Source organism: Ochotona curzoniae, unplaced genomic scaffold (assembly GCF_017591425.1).
Source record: "Ochotona curzoniae isolate NIBS_2020 unplaced genomic scaffold, NIBS_Ocur_1.0 contig_883, whole genome shotgun sequence".
NCBI lineage: Eukaryota > Metazoa > Chordata > Mammalia > Lagomorpha > Ochotonidae > Ochotona > Ochotona curzoniae.
In genome coordinates this window covers 51,644,834-51,663,776 of record NW_024466599.1, presented here as the reverse complement: position 1 = coordinate 51,663,776, position 18,943 = coordinate 51,644,834, and the positions used below count along the sequence as shown (strand labels likewise).

The following is an 18,943-nucleotide window of genomic DNA, read 5'->3' as shown; positions in this document are numbered from 1 at the left end:
AACAATTTTAAGATGTACAGAACCCAGTTGTATATAAACTAAAATAGAAATGTCAATGAAGTAGTCACAGGATGTGGTTAAGAACTTGCATTTTTTTTTAAACATATTGGTTACTCAATACTATGTCAATTAATTCCATAACATTATAAAATGTTGCTGATGCTATGTTGGGGCTTTTAATTGATCGAGATGATATTCTGGTTTTACCTTCAGACCAGAGAAGGTCTCCTCAAAAAGCCATTGAACTTATCTGGACAATAAGAGGCTGGACTCTATGCTTGGTATATGCTTGCAATGAAAGAATCTCAACTGAACTTGAACTGCTGTTATGTAACATGTTGTGCCGGTTTTTTGAAACCCCCAGATAAACATCAAGTCTGAAGTCGGTGCTAAGGCAAAAAGGTGGTTTATTCAGGTTAGCCTAGGTAACCCAGCGACCTCCCCCAGCCCAACATGGCTGGGCGGGGGAGGGGAGGGGCAGCCGCAGCCGAGGCTGCAAGGATCCACAAGGAGGACAAAAGAAACGCGAGCCAGAAGAGCCAAGGAAGGGCCAAGCCCCCCAGTTCTTATACATTTCAGGCTATTAATTATACAGTCATGACTTAGCAGGCTTCTATTGGTGGGTTTAAAACAAGCAACTTTCAAAAAGTACAAATCGATGAGCTATTGGGCTGTGAATCTTATCAAATACCAGGTACTTCCTTCCTGAGGAGTGGTCTACCTACGTGACCTGCCAGGTGTCCTGCCGGGTGTCACGTAGACTATCAGGCCTGGAGTTCACACAGTCCCCAGCCAAGCCATTAAGGCAGAATCACAAAAGGCAGGAAACGCCTAGGTTCTCCAACAAGGTGGAGGAATCCACCATGGGGAAAGAGTTAGGGAAGGGGTGGGGGGAATCCCAGTACCTATAAAACGGTGTCACATAAAAATGTAATAAATAAAGAAGTGTTGTTCAGTGGTCACAAGCTGGACCGCTTATGACAGGGAGCCAGGGAAGGGTCTAGCTGGATGTTCGTAACCCGAGTCTTTTAACTGAGTCAAGTCTGTGACCCTTGGGAACTGCACGCTTGTTCCGTGAGCGCCTCGCCATACCCTTCATCCACGTTGCAAAGGGCCCAGACTCCACAGGGTTTGAAGTGGAGCTGAAAGAAAATGCAGCAACTTCGTTCGCCCTCCGAGCCACTAGCGCGGAGGAATGAAGTTCCACCTACCATGCAGGAGGCGGAAGAGAAACCAGCTCGAAATTGCCAAACTCAAGTGTCAGGAAGAGCTGAGGCACCTTGGGACACTGGAGACAGGATGCGCCACGCGGCAAGAACGGGGTTCGCCGCGTCCCGCGCCCTCTTTCCGCGACTGCGCAGGCGCCGGCCCCGCCAGGCCCCGCCCCGGCGCTGAGCAGGGCGGGAGAGCAAGATGGACGCGTGCGTTTGAACGCCGCGCACGCCTACCTGCCCCCTGCGGCCGCGTATTCCTCCGGAGGGCGGGGACAACCGGGCATGAGAAACCGTGGCAGCCGAGGAGTCACCGTGCCTGACCCCGCCGCTGCCCTCGGGCCTCCTCGGCCCCTGAGCCCCCGGGCAGCAGCCGGGGCTCGCCGCGCCTGACGCGTCCGGAGTTAACGCAGGTGCGGCCCGCAGCCCGCAGGGTGTGCCCCGGGACCGTGGGAACCGCCCGGCCACAGAGGGCTCCGAGAGCCCGGGGATGCCGAGGGACCGGGGATCCGGAGGGCCGGGGGATGCCGAGGGTCGGGGAATGCAGAGAGCCTGGGGATCCGGAGGGCCGGGGGATGCCGAGGGCCCGGGAGTGCGGAGGGCCCGGGGGTACCGAAGAAGGCTCGGGGATGCCGAGTGCTGGGGACGTCGAGGGCCGGGGATGCGTGTTACCAGGACCTGGATGGTCTCATGCGGATGGCCCGGGGATGGGGAGGGCCTGGCCTGGGTGTCCCGGGTTGCACCACCCGGTGCACAGTTGGTGCGGCCTGCGCCCTTGCTTGGGCCCCCCTGAGTAAATTTTCTGACCTTCATCATTCTTAACCTGTTAATGTCATCGTCCCCTAAAGATGCTGAGGACTTTGGTGTGCAGCATCCAGTAGACATTTGGGTCTCTTTTTTGACAGAATAATGTCTGGGCCCGGTCCTCAATGCTGTTATTTTGATGTATAGCTTTCGCTTTAATGCAGTACTTGGCAGGTATAGCTTTTTATACTGTCCCTGCCAAGGATGCCACATTTATAGAAGTTTGGGGTGCGTTAAAAGTGCAAAATGATGTTGTCTTAAGCGGGAACAGCAATTCGATAGTAATTTTATTGTTTCTTGTTTGAAGTTACAGAGAATAGCATGGGGGATGGCCCTGCTAAAGTAGGATAGAGTGGCAGGTTCTTTTAGGTTGGTTACCTTGTTGATTCAGTGTGGGAACCTTGGCTGGATCTTTCTGTTTCTCTTTTTAAGCTTTGGAAGGCATGTCTTTAGTTCCTAATTTCAAATGTTCTCAGCACTGATTTATGTTTGGCAGGAAGGGAGAACAAACCCATGATATATTTTCTCAGGGGTGGTGCGTAATTCACAATGATATAACTTTGGGGCTTCAGAGGAGATAAGTGGAAATGGCAGAGGTCTTGAGGGTGTTGTGTGCAGCAAGGTGATGCAAGAAAGAGATGAGAAATTAGGATCAAATTTCATGAAAGCCTGTTCACCTTGAATCTTGTTTCACACGCCTTACAGCTTGCCTGTGGCGCTGATGTTCACCATGTGTTTTAATTTCTGTCGTTGGAGGATTGCCTCTGTAAATGGGATGCCATTCATGCAACTCTAGGTGAGAAGAAGGTGTGCTTGTCACAGCTGTCAGGATGTCACCAGCTGTCGATGGACAGAGAAGCGCTTTGCACGTGCCATGTATCCACCACTGCCAATTGACATCTCTGTAGTCCTAAACGCTAGAAGCTGATCCCAGTGTGTTTTGAATTCAAACAGAAATAATGTGGATACTGGGAACCCATGTCGAACTTCTATGAAGAAAAGGCAACGATGATTGCAGCCGGGGATTTGCAGGAATTTGTCCCTTTCGGTCGCGACCACTGCAAGCAGCACCCTAACGCATTGACCCTTCAGCTTCGCCAACTGCAGCCAGCCTCGGAATTATGGTCGTCTGATGGTGCTGCTGGCTTGGTGGGATCCCTTCAGGAGGTCACAATACACGAGAAGCAAAAGGTGCTATTCAGTTTCCCAGCATGTTTTTTGAAATTGAGGGGGATAGGATCACTGTGGTGTAAGGCTCTCCACATGCAACTGAGAGAGCAGTACGGTGCTCTGTCTGGAGTAAAGGTTGAGGTTCGGCAGTTTCCATCAGTGCTAAGATAAAGACCCTGGTAGTGCCATAACCATTCATTTATATATCCTGTATAACTGATGATTTTATAATCAATTGCTTGCCATTATGATTATGCTCATTTCAAATCCTGGGTTACCTATGTGGGGGCCAGATGTGTTGTTGGATGATTAAATGGTAGAGAAATGCTGCAGAAGACTTGGATGTCTCTAAAGGGAAGAAATGCCACATTAAGAAGATAGCATAGGCTACTGCGCAGGGCCCAGCAGTTTTTAAAATAGGGGGATGAGTGGTGTGTATGTTGGAAAAATCAGTCCTTCCTATTTCATTTAATTTTCCTATGCCATTAAGCTACAAATTTTCAGGGATGGAAAGTCTGTGTGCTTAGAAATCGGCACTTCTCTGTTTTCCATTCAATTTACTGGGTGGGGAAAGGAAGGAAAGTGAATGTATATGCAGCTAAGAGGCAGGACATCTACGCTGTATGCGAATATCCCCAGTGACCAGCACGCCTCGTGCTGTAACCCCACACAGGTACAGCAGTGCTTCCAGTCTCTTTTAGTGTGTGCTTTCAGGGTTTGATCTATAGATAAGGTGTACTTTTTGCTTGTTTATGTTTTTGGCAAAGTAATAATAAAGGAGTAGCATAAGACGTGTACTATAGGGAATTCTTATTTAAATTCTTATTCATGAAATCCTGTATGATATATCAAATGTACCTAAAGACTCTGTTAGTGCGCTCAGCCTTCTAGGAATTGGACTTGCCCTGAGTTTACTCCAGGCAAATCTTGTTCCAGAACATTGAAAAAAGAAAAGACAGTGCATGACTCTGGTCTTGGTGTATTGATTTTTAAGGAAAACTGGCAGTTAAGGAAAGGTGTCAGTGACATTGGAGATGAAGTGGACTACGATGAGGAGCTCTACGTGGCTGGAAATATGGTGATCTGGAGCAAAGGCAGTAAGAGCCAGGCTCTGGCAGTTTATAAAGCATTTACAGTTGACAGTCCTGTTCAGCAGGTGAGTTGATTGCAATTTTAGTGTTTGTTTACTATTAAAGAAATTTTGTTATGAGATATGACAGAAATTATAAAAACAGCACAGTGATCCCAGCAGTTGATGCAGTACTTTCTAATGTGTTGTGAAGAAGACAATGTCAGGAAAATAAAAATTCAATTTTATTTTCTGCATCATCACTTGTTTATTCTAGTCCTTTGTTATTGAAAATCTTTAAACACTTTGTTCTCAGGTATTCTGTTTATTGTCGTCAGTATTTTAACATGTGACTATTCTATTTTGTTGCAAAATATTGAATAAATAAAAATTGGGTGCATAGTAATACTCAGGAAGGAATGGGAAATTGGTTACCAGTGTAGTTGGTTCTCACACTTAACACTATTCTGAAAATTGGTAATTAGAACAGTCAAGCCCTTACTGTGGTTCTGTAAGGAAAACAGTTTAACTCCACTAGATGGAAGAAAAGATGTGGAAGATTGCCTGCTAATGTGTGTAGGAGAAGTGGTGGAATTAGAAAGTTACCATTTTGTAACCTCCTGTGTAATTCATTCCGGCCAGAATTGTAAATGAATGCTAGTATTGTAGGGTGAAAGAATAGTACCATGGCACCATAGTACTGTAGGATAAAAGGGTAAGGTGTCATCCTTTGGATTGCTTGCTAAGTATGAAAGGATATATGGGGTTGACTGGAGAATGGGCAGGTTAGTCTGGGACACAAGCTTATGTTAGTTTAAGCCAGAGAGATTGGTGCCTTGGACAAAGTATAGATAGATGCAGGTGTGAAAAAGTACTGAGGAAGAAATGCAAAGGTTAGTGCCCTCTTAGCTATCAGTGGTAAAAGAAGTGTTAATTTATTTAGAGGAAAAGATTTCATTAAAAGGAAGTTGAGACATAGTAGGTGCAGAACAGATTTTAGAGACTTCGGGTGAGAGCACAACTCTGATGGATGTTCCTCTTCCTGAATTTTCATATGCTAAAGTACTGTCAACACTGCGACTCCTCAGAAAAGCAGACAACCAATTAAAAAATGAACAAAAGAATTTAAACATTTTCTAAGGAATATACATAAATGATCAATAAGCACGTGAAAAGGTACTCAACATTACTAGACAAATGCAAATTATAGCCATAATGATATGCCACTATAGGTTGACTTTTATAAAAAAAAAACCCAAGAAATACCAAGCATGTTGAGAAATTGGAACCCTGTGCATTTCTGGTGAGAATGTAAACTTGTGCTGTGGAATGTTTTCTTTAGGATTACCTCATGATCTAGCAATTGCATTTCTAGGTATATACACTAAAGAAATGAAACCAGGTACTCAGGCAGGTATTTGGACACCAATGTTCATAAAAGCCAAAAAGTGGAAACGAGCCAAGCAGCATGTAATACTGCATTTGCAAGAAGTGTGCAGCATAGCACATTCACAGGGAAAGTAAAACACAGGTTCCCAGGGCTGGGTTGGTAGTTACGGTGTATGGGTGCAGAGAATGTTCTGGAAATGGGTAGTGGTGAGGTTGTGCAATATTTTCAATGTAATTAATCTCTTGAAATATACGTTACAAAGTGGTTGAAATAGTAGATTTTTTGTATTTTACCCAAATACATTAAATCCCATTGAATAATTACAGGTGATTGTGATATATTCCAGTGAAAGCTTATTGGCTTTTCCTGGTTTGTATCTTCTAAAATGGACTTCGAAGACGAGAAGATGTGAGTTTTTAGGAATAGGTTTTCTAGAGTCAGTGTGCAGACTGTTAAGATCAGTTGGTGATGCTGGAGCTTCTAAGTAACAAGTGTGAACTGCTGGTCTTTAGCTTGTTATGTAGGATGTGGTGTTAAAACAGGTTGTGCCACAGGCTTTTGTCCAGTTGGTTTTTGACTGTCTTTTCTTCTTCTAAAACTTAATTGCACACATAGTTGCTTACAGTGTTTGTCATCAGTTAGTGTAGATTTCTTTGTATTATTGTTCCCATGATATGCATGTTGAGCTGAGAAGGAAGCACAATTTTTACGTATGTGCCATTAGTTCATAGATTATTATCTAGTTTTTTTTTTTTAGTTAAGTGTTTTGTTTTCTTTTTAGGCATTGTGGTGTGACTTCATCATATCACAGGATAAGTCTGAAAAGACCTACAGTAAGTTTCTTTTTAAAAATTTATTTCTCACGATGATTCTGTTTTCATCTTTAGTGTTTAATGTCTCATCTTTAATTTTTTTTCCCCCAAAATACGTAGTCATTCACAACAGTGGTTTAATTAAGCATTTTTATGTTGTGTGTTCATTGTGCTGTTAGGCTTGAACTCTTTAGGAAAAAAAAATCCACACATACACTTTATCTTTTCAGATCGCTTTGAAATTGAAAAATGCATATGTATATTGCAAAGTTCCTGCATTAACATGCACAGCATAGAAGGAAAGGATTACATAGCTTCCTTACCATTCCAGGTAAACTTGAGTGTTTCAGAATTTTTTTGTTTTTGTTTGTTTTGTTAGAGAACATTCCTGAATTGTTTGGTGTCAGAAGTAGGTCTTACATCTCATGTCTTATGATAATTAAGAATATTTTTGGCCAACTGTGATAACTAAACTTTGGCTGCTTTTGCAGCTAACATTTTTCTGTCGTTTGCATAAAAAATTACATTGTTTAATGAAGAATTATGAAGTTTTCTCAGATCTTTAAGTTTATATATAAAAATTGTGTTAAATGGTGAATGAGTTATGCAGGTATTTCTGTTGTCCATCTTTAAAGTCCAGTGCTGGTGTTTAAATTGTATTATGATGTTATTCTGTTAGTGATACAAGATGCTGACAGGAATTCACACTGGACTTCTCTTTCTTAGATTTGTTTTTCTTTTATAATTGCTTCTAAATATTGTTATTAAAAATTCTTACAGTTAATGATCTTGCTGTTTTATAAAGCTGTTAATAAATTGGGGGGAAATGTAATGCTTTGGAATCTTGCCTAAAAACATTTTATAAGGATAGGTTCTCTTTCTGTCTGCCTTTTTTACGTGATAGGTTGCAAATGTTTGGCCCACTAAGTATGGTTTGTTGTTTGAACGAAGCAGTTCACACGAGACACCTCCTGGCCCACCAAGGTATTGACTTGATTCTGTTAGGAGTATTTTACATATACATATATATGTAAAAGAGATATATATATATATATATAAAGATGTGCTTATTTGAAATTCAGAGTTGAACCAGGGATGGGGGAAAACAGAAAGCTGTTTCTTCCCTCTGTTGGTTGATGGTCACAATCTCCAAGGCTGGGCTGGATCAAAGCTAGAAAAGCCAGGAGCCCAGAATTCCATCCGGGTCTCCATATGGGTAGCAGAGCCCCAGACACTTGGGTTCTCCTCTGATGCTTTCCTAGACACATCAAGCTGGATTGAAAGTGGAGCAGATGTGACTTGAACTGGTGTTTGAGATGCCAGTGTCACGGGTGGTTAGCTTAACTCCCTGTGCCACAGTATCTACCCTAGTTCAGAGTGTTGCTTGGGCCTTTTTGCTGTTGGTTCTGGGATAAAACTATTTGGTGATTATTCCAGTGATGATGGCATAGATAGGTGCTGATTTTTGTTATTATTGTACACTCTTAGCTTATCACTTAATTATCCATAGCTCCCTCATCCATCATGATTTAAAAATTTAAAATGAAACAGGGAAATAGCTTAATGATAACATGAATAATTTCTTTTGTTCAAAAAAGACTTACTTATTTTTACTAAAAGTCAATTTTACAAAGAGAAGGAGAGACAGAAAGATCTTTTATCTTTATCTTTTATCTGTTGGTTAATTCCCCGAATTACCACAGTGGCTGTACATGAGGCAGTTTGAAGCTAGGAACCAGGAATTTCTTCCGGGTCTCCCACGTGGGTGCAGGGTTCCAAGGTTATGGGCCATCCTTAACTGCTTTCCCAGGCCATAAGCAGGGAGCTGGATCGGAAGTGGAGCAGTTGGGACATGAAAGGGTGTCAATATGGGATCCTAGCATTTGCAAGGAGGGGGTTATCCAGTTGACCCATCATGCTGGGCCCAGCAGGAGTCTTTTTTTTTTTTTAAAAGATTTATTTTATTGCAAAGTCAGATATATAGAGAGGAGGAGAGGCAGAGAGGAAGATCTTCTCTCTGATGATTTACTTCCCAAGTGACTGCAACGACCGGAGCTGCACTGATCTGAACCAGCAGCCAGGAACAACTTCTGGGCTCCTGTGCAGGTGCAGGGTCCCAAGGCTTTGGATCATCTTTAACTGCTTTCCCAGGCCATAAGCAGGGAGCCGGACGGGAAATAGGGCTTCTGGGATTAGAACCGCCGCACATATGGGATCCTGGCGCACTCAAGGCGAGGCTTAGCTGCTAGGCTATTGTGCCAGGCCCACGAGTCATATCTTAACTCTGCCATTTTATGATTTGGGCTCTTTAGAGGTTTCTTTTCTGTCACAAGATACATATAATCGTTTATCACTTACCTGTTCAGATTTATGCAGAACTTAAGCTAAGTGTATATAAGCTTTGATATCATGCCTGGTATGTGCTAGGTGCACAGCAAATGGTAGAAGCTTATTAACAGTGTGCTTAGCCTGTGTCGCTATTAATCCTGAACTCATTGGAAGACAGAAATATGTAGCACCTGTCATAATGTGCTAAATTTTTAGGATACTTCCTACATTTTAAAAAATTGGCATGAATTTTTTAAATCTTTCTGTTTTGATAGAAAGCTTTTACCTTTTTTTTAAAAAGTCACTTCTTAAAAATTCAGACTCATTTATTTGAAGTAGTCTTTTCTTTTTGCTGAGTGCACTTCTGTATGAGGATGTGTAAGAAGCTAGATGGCTCAGCTGTTGTAGACACACCGACTGAAGTCTGTAAACACTGCCCAACGCCCATCGCTCTGGCGGTGCTGTCATGTCCCTCCGTGTGAGGACAGAATTGCCTTAAGCAAGAGGAGAGATTTCTAGGAATAAAATACTCAAAACAGTATAGCAAAAGGTTAGAAGGTTGCCTTTCGAGATGAGAGGTTTCTCGTTGAGTGCATAATCTGAGGAAGCTCTTCCTGTGCAAGGAAGGTGTGCAGTTCATGCAAGCACACAGTCTGTGCTGGTGAGCACTTACGCATTTGTTTGTTTATTGCTAGGGAACCTTTACCTACTATGTTCAGCATGCTGCACCCACTGGATGAAATAACCCCACTTGTCTGTAAATCTGGAGGTAAGTGCATTTTTTAAATATATGCTTTAAAAATTTTTTTAATAATAAATTTATTTTTGATGCTGTTTATATAGTTAAAAAGGTTGAATGCCCATGTGGACCACTGATTAGGGTGGGAAGGATCGAGGAATGGTGGAAAGTAGATGAGACAACTGTTTCCAGTCTCCTGTTTTCTTCTCAGATCTGGGAATAGTGGGGAGACAAGGGAAGAAGGCTGCTCCTAGCAGTCCAACCGCATCAGTACCCAGGGATGGAGAAAGGCCACCTGATGTCATCCCAGGGTCCCTGATGTGGAGCATGTTCTGAGCGTAAATACTTAAGTGGTTTTGATAGTTCTGAGATGCTGTTCATTTTGTTACTCTAAACTTGAGGAAACCCTTGCAAAGTCCATTGACTTACATAATCTGTAAACACCCAGTTACTCACTGTCAAAGCTTAGCTATGAGAACTCTCTAGTTTGTTTTGTTCTTTCTGATGCAGTCATCCTCTGCAGGGCTTAGTGAACTGGTTGTCGTGTCCCCCCTGTGTATCTGGGCATGCTGTCCACTGCACAGAATTCAACAACCAAGGAGACCCAGTTCTGACACATACATGCCATGGTCAAACACATATCCTGTGATTTTTCCCTGTGGTTGAGTTCTGAGTTTGGTGGTCCTGTTGAGAGTCCCCAGAGAAACCTCACCCGAGCTGACTCTAGATTTGACTCCTGTGTGTGCCAGCCAGTGTGGGGTCTGGATTCGTCCATTAGACAAATTAGCCTACACACACACTGGTGTTTGCAGTTGCCCTATCTCATAAGCAAACAAATGGATGCTATAGCCCAGCTTGTTCCTGCCCACCACATAGTCAACCCTTGCACACACCAGCTGGAGCTGCAGCCTAGTCAGAGGAACCCCTGGTACCCCCAGTAGGCCCGTCCCCAGTCCTGGTTCCTGAGCATGCCAGTGTATTCAATAGACTGGTCTGGTCTGTTCTGCATCCTGCTCGGTTCTCATATACATAGAGCCTAGTTCAACCTGACCAACTCCATTACCTAGCTAACACTCATGCTGGGGGTGCCACTGCCTGTCCAGCCATGCCCTCCCCGAGCCCTGTATCCCATGCTTATTTGTGGGAGATGCAGCCCATCAGCGATGCCCAAATTTCCCCACTAGACCCACTCCCAGCCCCAGATCTTGCACTTTCCAGGAGGTTCTATGGTCTAGCCTGACAGGACTTGCCCCTATTCTCTGCTCCTAGCCCAGCTTGGAGTACCCTGGCCCTAATGTGAACTGGCTGGTGTTGTGGCTCAACTTGGCCTGTCCTGCGCCCTGTCCTGGTTCTCAGATTTGCCAGTGGGTGTTATGAACACGCTTAGCCTGGCCTGTCCCCACACATATGCTTTCATATACTGTAACCTAGCCTGGTCTGGGCTGTCCCCAGCCTTGATTGTTTTTTTTTTAAAGATTTATTTATTGGAAAGTCAGATATACAGAGAAGAGGAGAGACAGAGAGGAAGATCTTCTGTCCGATGATTCACTCCCCAAGTGAGTGCAATGGCCGATGCTATGCCGATCCAAAGCCAGGAGCCTCTTCCGGGTCTCCCTCACGGGTGCAGGGTCCCAAAGCTTTGGGCTGTCCTCGACTGCTTTCCCAGGCCACAAGCAGGGAGCTGGATGGGAAGTGGAGCTGCCGGGACTAGAACCGGTGCCCATATGGGATCTTGGCGCATTCAAGGTGAGGACTTTAGCCGCTAGGCCATGCCCCTGGGCCTGCCAGCCTTGATTCTTGTGTTCACTTGTAGGGACTGTGTCATGACAGAGAGTTCCCCAAGCTCCTCTATCAGGTTACTTTCCAAGCACAGATCCCATGCACACTGGTTGTTTCTTGGCCCAGCCTGACTTGACCCACCTCTTGTCCTGGCAGGTACAGTGGCCTTGCCTGACCATCCCATGCCCATTTTGGCTCTTAACGTTGAGTGCTACAGCCCAGCCCTGCCTGGTCCACTCTCAGATCTAGTAATTGCGTGGTTCAGCTGGCGCCGAGATCTAGCCCAGCCCATTCTGCGCCTAACTTGGCTCCTGGGAGAACCAGCAGGTGCTAGGGCCTAGTCCCATCTGGTACACCCCAGACCCAGGTCACACCTTAGCCAAGGAATGCTGCAGTCATGTCCATCCCAGTTCACCGCACCCATTTCAGCTCTCCACTCCCACTAGTGTGGGAACTGCAGCCCAGCCAGGACATCTGCTTCGCTCCTCAATCAGACTGCTTGCAGCCATAGATCTTGTGAATGCCAGTGATTGCTTTCACCCAGACTGGCATAAGCTATCACCCTGCTTGGCTTTTGCCATTGGATCCTGCAGCCTGACCTCGCTAGGCCTGCCCCCCGGTCCCAACTTTTTGCTGGTGGGTGCTGCAGCCTAGCCCTGCTTGGCCTACCCCATGACTGGCTTTCATGCAAATGGGTAGGTGTGATAGTCTGGCCTAGCCCAGCTTGGCCTATACCCCATCCTGGCTCCTGTACATGTCATTGTGCTACGGTGTGGCCTAGTTGTGTCTGGTCTGCCCTCCCCAGAGCTAAACTACAGTTTCCAGCAAGTGAAGCAGCAACCCTGCCGAGCTGACTCAAATGTTTACCATCAGGCGCTACAGCTCACCTGCGAGGTCCTCAAGTTCCATGTCTAGGCCCACTCCCAGACTCAGATCTCACATGCCAGTGGGTGTTAGGCCCTTATCTGGAAGTCTGTCCCCAATGTCAGCCTTTGTATGTGCTGGTGGATGTTGTGGCCCAGCCCGTCTCACGCTTATTCTTGGGTATGTGTACTGGTGTTGGCTAGACCAGCCTGGCCTGTTCCCAGCCCCAGTTACCATGAGTATTGGTGAGTTCCATGATCATGCCTGGCTCAGTCTGTCACCATCCCCAGCCCTAAGGAAAACCAGCTGGTATTGCAGACCCACAGGGGTGAGCCCACACATCCCCCACAGAATCTGCTCCCACACCTGGTTCTTTCCCATGCTAGTTAGTGTCATGGCCAAGCCTAATGTCCAACCCGTGCCCCTGCATTCACTGGCAGGTACTGTGGTTCAGCCCTGCCAGACAGGCCCCCCCAGCCATGGCTTTCATGTGTGCCAATAGGTGGTGGTTGATACCAATGAGCCCAGCTGAGGTCTCCCACATGGGTAGGTATATTGGTTTGGTCCCAAAAGGTCCTCCAGTTTCCCTCCTCCAAACCACATGATGTCAGCCCCCTCATTTACCTGCATATGCAGCAGCCTGGTTGGGTGGAAGTCCAGCAGAAGTCACTCCTTGTTTGTCACATTCTGTCTGAGCAGTGCTCCTTTCCACACATCTCTAGACCTACTTTCCTGAGTAGTCCACAGCTTCCCATGCCTGCGAGCATGCAGATCCGGAAGCCCAGTCCTCTGGTGGTGTGCCATGCCATCCTGGGGTCTAAGGATGCTCGGCATGGGTCCCTAGACCCCGTCTGCTGGTGTCTTGGCATCTGTCCCTTACATATTTATGAAGAAAACAAAAACAAAAAAATAAGCAGCTATAAGCATACTGGTATAGTTAACACAAACTTGGCATTAACCAGGGCCAGGATGCCTGCCAGCTATTAGCTATTTTTCTCCTAGCAGTGAAACGCTTAGGTACAGTGCAGCCTAGACTGTTGCCTACAGCTGGGGGCATTTTGATTTAAAGGTGGGAGGGATCATAAAAAAGCCTATGTCAAAACTGACCTATCTTACAAAACAATAATGTAATTTAAGTAATATGAAAGTAATTCATATTAAGGCAAGAACTTCTTATTTACTGTGGTATTAACTTCAGCAGTTACTTTAGTAAAATGAGGCATGCAAATCAATTAGAGATTGCCATTTATTCACCTGATCCTAGTTGATAAGTAAATAAATGATAGTTGTAAGAAGTGATTTTTTTTAGTAAGGTAGGAGTCTATACTGTGAATTTTCATGTCTTACTATCCTTGCTTGAAATAACATAACATACTCTGCTTTATGGGATACGAAGTCCAGACAATTTACTCTGGCCTTTTATGAGAAAGTTTATTCACAATTTTAAATAAAATTGTTAGCGAATACGGTCATTCGAAGTCAGCATGTTAGGGCCAGTGATGAAATGGCATACAGCTGATATTGGTCATATGTTGGAGTAATACACAGTGACCTCAGCAATTGCTCATTCATAATGTCAAATTGGGCACAAAACTGTAAACTGTAAACAGTTCTGTCTTTGTGACAGCCTACAAAGTACGTGTTTGTGACTGCAAAAGACAGAATGATAAAAACAGGGAAACATCAGTCATTGGTATTTTGAGATGGTGGCAGGATGAATATATTATATGTTACTTTATATAATAATAAAGCTTTTGGTAAGGTAGCTGTTTGAAAAGAGTTTTAAGTATTTCAACTGAGAGGGAACCAGCTAGGAAGCTGTGACATCAGGCTGTGGGAGCTACTCCCTGGCTTGTTGGAGTGCAAGCTGCCCCAATAGGATGTCACTGTGCAACTGCTGACAGCAGAGCAGAAACAGCCCTGCACTGTGTGGAACTGTTTGAACAGTTATTAGGGCAGATTTCCTACAGAGGAACAGGATCTGTAAGGAAGTTAAACTTGGCAGGCAGTTGGCTGCAGTTTATAAAGAAGCTGATTGTTGAAGGAGTCTGTGGCCTTCTTAGCTGTGGCTGATGAATTTGGTGATGAGTCAGAAGAAGTCTTCAGAATTTACTTCATGTATTTGAAAGTGAAACTTGTAACGCTCTTATCAGTAATATCTTTTATGGAAGAAATGGAAAGTAAACGTTTTAAAATTCAGAGTTAATTACACAAGGTAATAGTGGCCATTGTTCTTTGGTTTGGTTTCCTTTTCCCTTTTGGAATTTTAAGAACTCGGTTCATAGAGATCAGTCTTGTGAAGTTCGTCATTCTGATGCTCATTGTTTCTGTTTTGTTTTTAAGGTCTTTTTGGTTCATCAAGGGTCCATTATGTTGTAGACCCAGCAATGAAGATTGTTTTCCTCAACATTGAGCCCTCCATTGTAATGACATATGACTCTGTTCAAAATGTGCATTCTGTGTGGACTTTGCGAAGAGTCAGACCAGAGGTAAGGAGAAAGGCAGGTGCACGAGTGGGAAATCCTGAACACCTTCCACGGTCTTGGGAAGAATCATTTGTGAGATTGTGGGACATCTACTGTATATCCTCCAATATGAAAGTTGCCCTTTTGTTCTAATTATTGTCTTGTTTTGTTGTCTCCCTTTTGACTTAAGGAAGAGAATGCTGTTTTAAAGTTTTCTGAGCAAGGGGGAACCCCGCAGAATGCGGCCACTAGCAGCTCCCTCACGGCACATCTCAGAAGCCTCTCCAAAGGCGAGTCGCCCGTGGCCTCCCCGTTCCAGAACTACTCCTCCATTCACAGCCAGAGCCGCTCCACCTCGTCGCCCAGTCTGCACTCTCGCTCTCCTTCTATCTCCAACATGGCAGCTCTCAGGTGCACATGCTCCCCTGCTCTAAAGGAGATAGCCCCAGAGAAGGATACCTTTGCCTCACATGTTGAAGGATTTAAAGTTTCTGTTGACTGTTTCTGGGAAAACAGCTGTTATCTCAGTTGTGTTGCTTTAGCTAAGACTTTCAAATTGGCTGTCTCTTCTGTGTGTATATACACACACATATTTAAAGATTTGTTTATTTTACCTGAAAGTCAGAGTTAAAGAGAGAGATCTTCCAACTGCTGGTTTATTCCTTAATTGATCATAGCAGCCAGAGCTGAAGTGGTCCAAAGCTGGCATCAAGGAGCCTCTTCTGGGTCTCCTGCATGAGCCCAGGAACCCATGTACTTGGGCCATCCTATACTGCTTTTCCAGGCCTGTAGCAGGGAGCTGGATGGGAGGTGGAGTAGCCAGAACTCACACTGTCGCCCGTGTGGAGTGCCAGTGCCACAGGTAGAGGATTAGTTGCTACGCCACCATGTTGGCCCCTACTGAGATGTGTTTAGAAGCTGATTTTGCTTGTCGTAAGATTGATTGCTTCATTTCTGTTGCTCTGTGGTCACAGTTTGATGAATATTAATTCTAGAAATATTTTGGTACCATTTTATTTTTCTTTATGCTTTTCTTTAATTCTTGTTAACTATGTCTTTCTAAGGTGAAATATATGTATTTATGCATTGGAATATTTGTGTGACAAAGACAATTTTGTTGGTGAATGTGTGATATACAGAAATGCAATTTAAACCCTTTTAAATAAACATTTTCTGAGGAAGGAAATGAGCTAACTTTGTTTTAATAGAATAGATTCTTTTGATGAGATATAAGTGTATGGACTACTGTAACATGTGCTGACGTGAACTACTTGAAGTGACTCCTTTAAGTGGTTTCTGAGTGTTGGTTTTGGGAAGCTGTGTCACGGAGCAGGCATTGCTAACTGCCGTGTACTCTCTTTCTTCCACAGTCGTGCTCACTCTCCTGCCTTAGGAGTGCATTCTTTCTCAGGAGTGCAAAGGTTCAACATTTCAAGCCATAATCAGTCTCCAAAGAGACACAGCATTTCCCATTCTCCAAGCAGCAACTCTAATGGTTCCTTCCTGGCCCCGGAAACAGAGCCGATCGTTCCTGAGCTGTGTATTGATCATCTGTGGACAGAACCGATGACTAACATAAGGTTTGGAGTGTGTCTTTTTATATGGCTGGAAGTCTTAGGATCTATTTGAGAGTGTTTTAGCCTAAGGCTTGCTTTTTTTTTAATAAGTATAATACACACAAGAATATATAGAGGTATATATTAATGCCACCTCAGGTTTAGTAGGTAATATTAATGATATTACAGTGATCATAAAAATACTGTTTTGATACTTCTTAATTTAGTAATAATTTTCAGATGTGACGTATTTGATGTTTGAAGAAGAAGCAACTAATTTTTGGTATGTTAGGACCAGATTAGGACATTTGGGATTTTATAATATTTAAAAAATTGGGGCTTGATTTAAAAAAACCAAAAAGAAATAACTGGCAAAAAACCATGAGATGTCAGACGGTTGTAGAGCAAAAAAGATAGCATTCCGGGATGAGGTGCCTGGATTGTCAGAAAAGGACGGATCTGAATGGCAGTGAGTTTATAGGATGGCTGAGTCCATGCTTATGTCTCTATGCAGGAAGAAATTTAAGGACAAACAGAGTTGGAGAGGGAGAGACAAAGCAAGACCATCCATCATCTGATTCATTCCCCCAAGTGACTATAACGGCTTGAGTTGGGACAGGCCAAAGCCAGGAGCATCATCTGTGGCTCCCATGCTGGGGAAAGTTGCCCAAACACGTGGGCCATATTCTCCTGCTATCCCAGGCACATTAGCAGGGAGCTGGAGGGAAGTGGAGCAGCCAGGACTCCCAGTGCCCATACAGGATGTTGACATCTTAGGTTTCAACTTAACTCATTATACTGTAGTGCTGGCCCCAATTATTGTTTCAGTGCCTCATTGGTAGACCGAATATGTTGCACATCTATATCTCACAGATTTGTCATCTTCTGTACCACTTTAATAAAACAAAATTGTTAGAGCTGTGGCTTAGAGAAAAGGAGTTAAGTGGGGACCGAGCAGGGTACAGAAAGAAGGTGCGCTATAATCTGACCCTTTAGGTTCTTAGTGGATAGAAATTCATCTCTGTGTACTTTATAGGTAGTCAGCTTGTAGAGTATGGAATTTGAAAGTCTGCTAGTGAGGATTACATCCCCAAACCCAGCGTGAAGGGCGCAAAGCAAAGTTAAAAGGAAGTTAGGGATCATGAAGATTAATTTTTACGTGTTTCCGTGTCTTGGCTGCCATTGTTTAACGCAGGTAGTTTTGAGATTTCTCACTGAGTGTATCAAAGAGATTAGTTATCATGGAAGAATTTTGCACCAACACTGACAATTGCTTTACTAATATGTGTATTACAGGGAGAAAAACTCACAAGCTTCAAAAGTGTTTATTACGTCTGACCTGTGTGGACAGAAGTTCTTGTGTTTTTTAGTAGAGCCTCTGCTCCAACTTCGGTGCGTACCTGTTCCTGCTGTTTCTGGTAGAAATCATTTAGGTTTTTTGTTGCTGTTGTTTGGTTTTTGTTTGTTTGTTTTTTGCTAAAGAGCTTTGTTAACTAGTAATGTATATTTCCTGACATTGACATGTCCTGGATAAATGATTTTTAGTAAATTATGGAGTTATTCAGCTGTCGAGTCCAGTTTTAAAACATTTCTGTCAGCATGAGAAGATGCTCTTGTGCCCACTGGCCATTTCCAGCCTCAGGCAGGCATTCTAGAAACCATCTGCCTCTGTACGTGAATCTTTGCTGGACACCGATACATAACAGAATTTGACCTACATTTGTCAGTTTCCGTCAATTTTGCATATGCTCATTTGTGTGTCTAGTATTATGGTTTTTTTTTTCCACGTGTGATATTTGTATAAACACACAGGATAAAAACTAACATTTTAAAAGGTCTCCTTGGGCCTGGTGTGATGGCTCAGTGGTTAAATTCACACCTACAAGCACCAGAATTAGAACCAGTGCCCATATGGGATCCTGGAGCATGCAAGGTGAGGACTTTAGCTTCTAGGCTACTGTGCTGGGCCCCAAAATAAATAAATCTTAAGGAAAAATCTGCCCCTTTGCAGACACATGCCATAATCTCCTTGCACCTTCTTCCACCCCTTACTTTAGCAGCATTCATCTGTTCCCTGTAAATTTTCCATTTGAGAATGTATGGAACAAAACAAATAAGTATCTGCCTTTTAAGATTGTCTTTATTAAACATAATCCTCCTAAGGTTCATATGGTTGTTGCATGTAGCAGGGGTTTATTATTATTACTTGTTTTTATTTCACTCTTCAGGTGTGTAAAGTTCCAAGAGAGTAATGATAAAACCCAGCTCATCTTTGGCTCTGTCACCAGCATCCATGCGAAAGACGCAGCACCTGTGGAGGTAGACGCAGGCCGCTCTCTTGAAAAGGAAAAATTTTGTGCTGGTCTTCTCAGGTCAGAAAATAATTTTTTTTCCTTTTTTCAGAAGATAGACACCATGCTGGTCCTGGAAGGCAGTGGAAACTTGGTGCTATATACTGGAGTGGTGCGGGTAAGAAATAAATAGCCCTGCCTTTAGTAGAAGTGCTTCCATTTTTTATTTGAAGATTTTGAAAATGGAACTCTATAGAGAGGAGAGGAAGATCTTCCATTGGCTGATTTACTTCCCAAGTGGCTACAACAGCCAGAGCTGAGCCAGTCCAAAGCCAGGAGCGTCCATCGTGTCTGCCACATGAGTGCAGGGTCCCAGGGGCTTGAGCCATCCTCTGCTGCCTTTCCAGACCATAAGTACAGGGCCAGATTTGAAGCTGGGCAGTCGGAACATAAACAATCCTGAGC

The 18,943-nt window shown here is 43.9% G+C and overlaps 1 protein-coding gene across 5 annotated transcripts in view; it reads left to right on the top strand.

The window, feature by feature from the left end:
• Positions 1–1,416: 1,416 nt before the first annotated feature.
• Positions 1,417–18,943, top strand: part of ANAPC1 (anaphase promoting complex subunit 1) — an 89,256-nt gene continuing 71,729 nt past the window's right edge. For 3 of the 5 annotated variants that reach the window (XM_040993522.1, XM_040993527.1, XM_040993525.1), the window contains exons 1-13: positions 1,417–1,624; positions 2,970–3,206; positions 4,180–4,341; positions 6,426–6,477; positions 6,687–6,787; positions 7,361–7,440; positions 9,480–9,553; positions 14,510–14,655; positions 14,822–15,042; positions 16,002–16,211; positions 17,484–17,579; positions 18,416–18,506; positions 18,591–18,656. In XM_040993522.1, the coding sequence (XP_040849456.1) occupies positions 2,994–3,206; positions 4,180–4,341; positions 6,426–6,477; positions 6,687–6,787; positions 7,361–7,440; positions 9,480–9,553; positions 14,510–14,655; positions 14,822–15,042; positions 16,002–16,211; positions 17,484–17,579; positions 18,416–18,506; positions 18,591–18,656 (1,512 nt within the window). In that variant the 5' untranslated portion in view covers positions 1,417–1,624; positions 2,970–2,993. Of the gene's footprint in view, positions 1,625–2,551; positions 3,207–4,179; positions 4,342–6,425; positions 6,478–6,686; positions 6,788–7,360; positions 7,441–9,479; positions 9,554–14,509; positions 14,656–14,821; positions 15,043–16,001; positions 16,212–17,483; positions 17,580–18,415; positions 18,507–18,590; positions 18,657–18,943 lie in introns of those variants that run through there. The other 2 variants (XM_040993524.1, XM_040993523.1) reach the window with 2 other exon arrangements.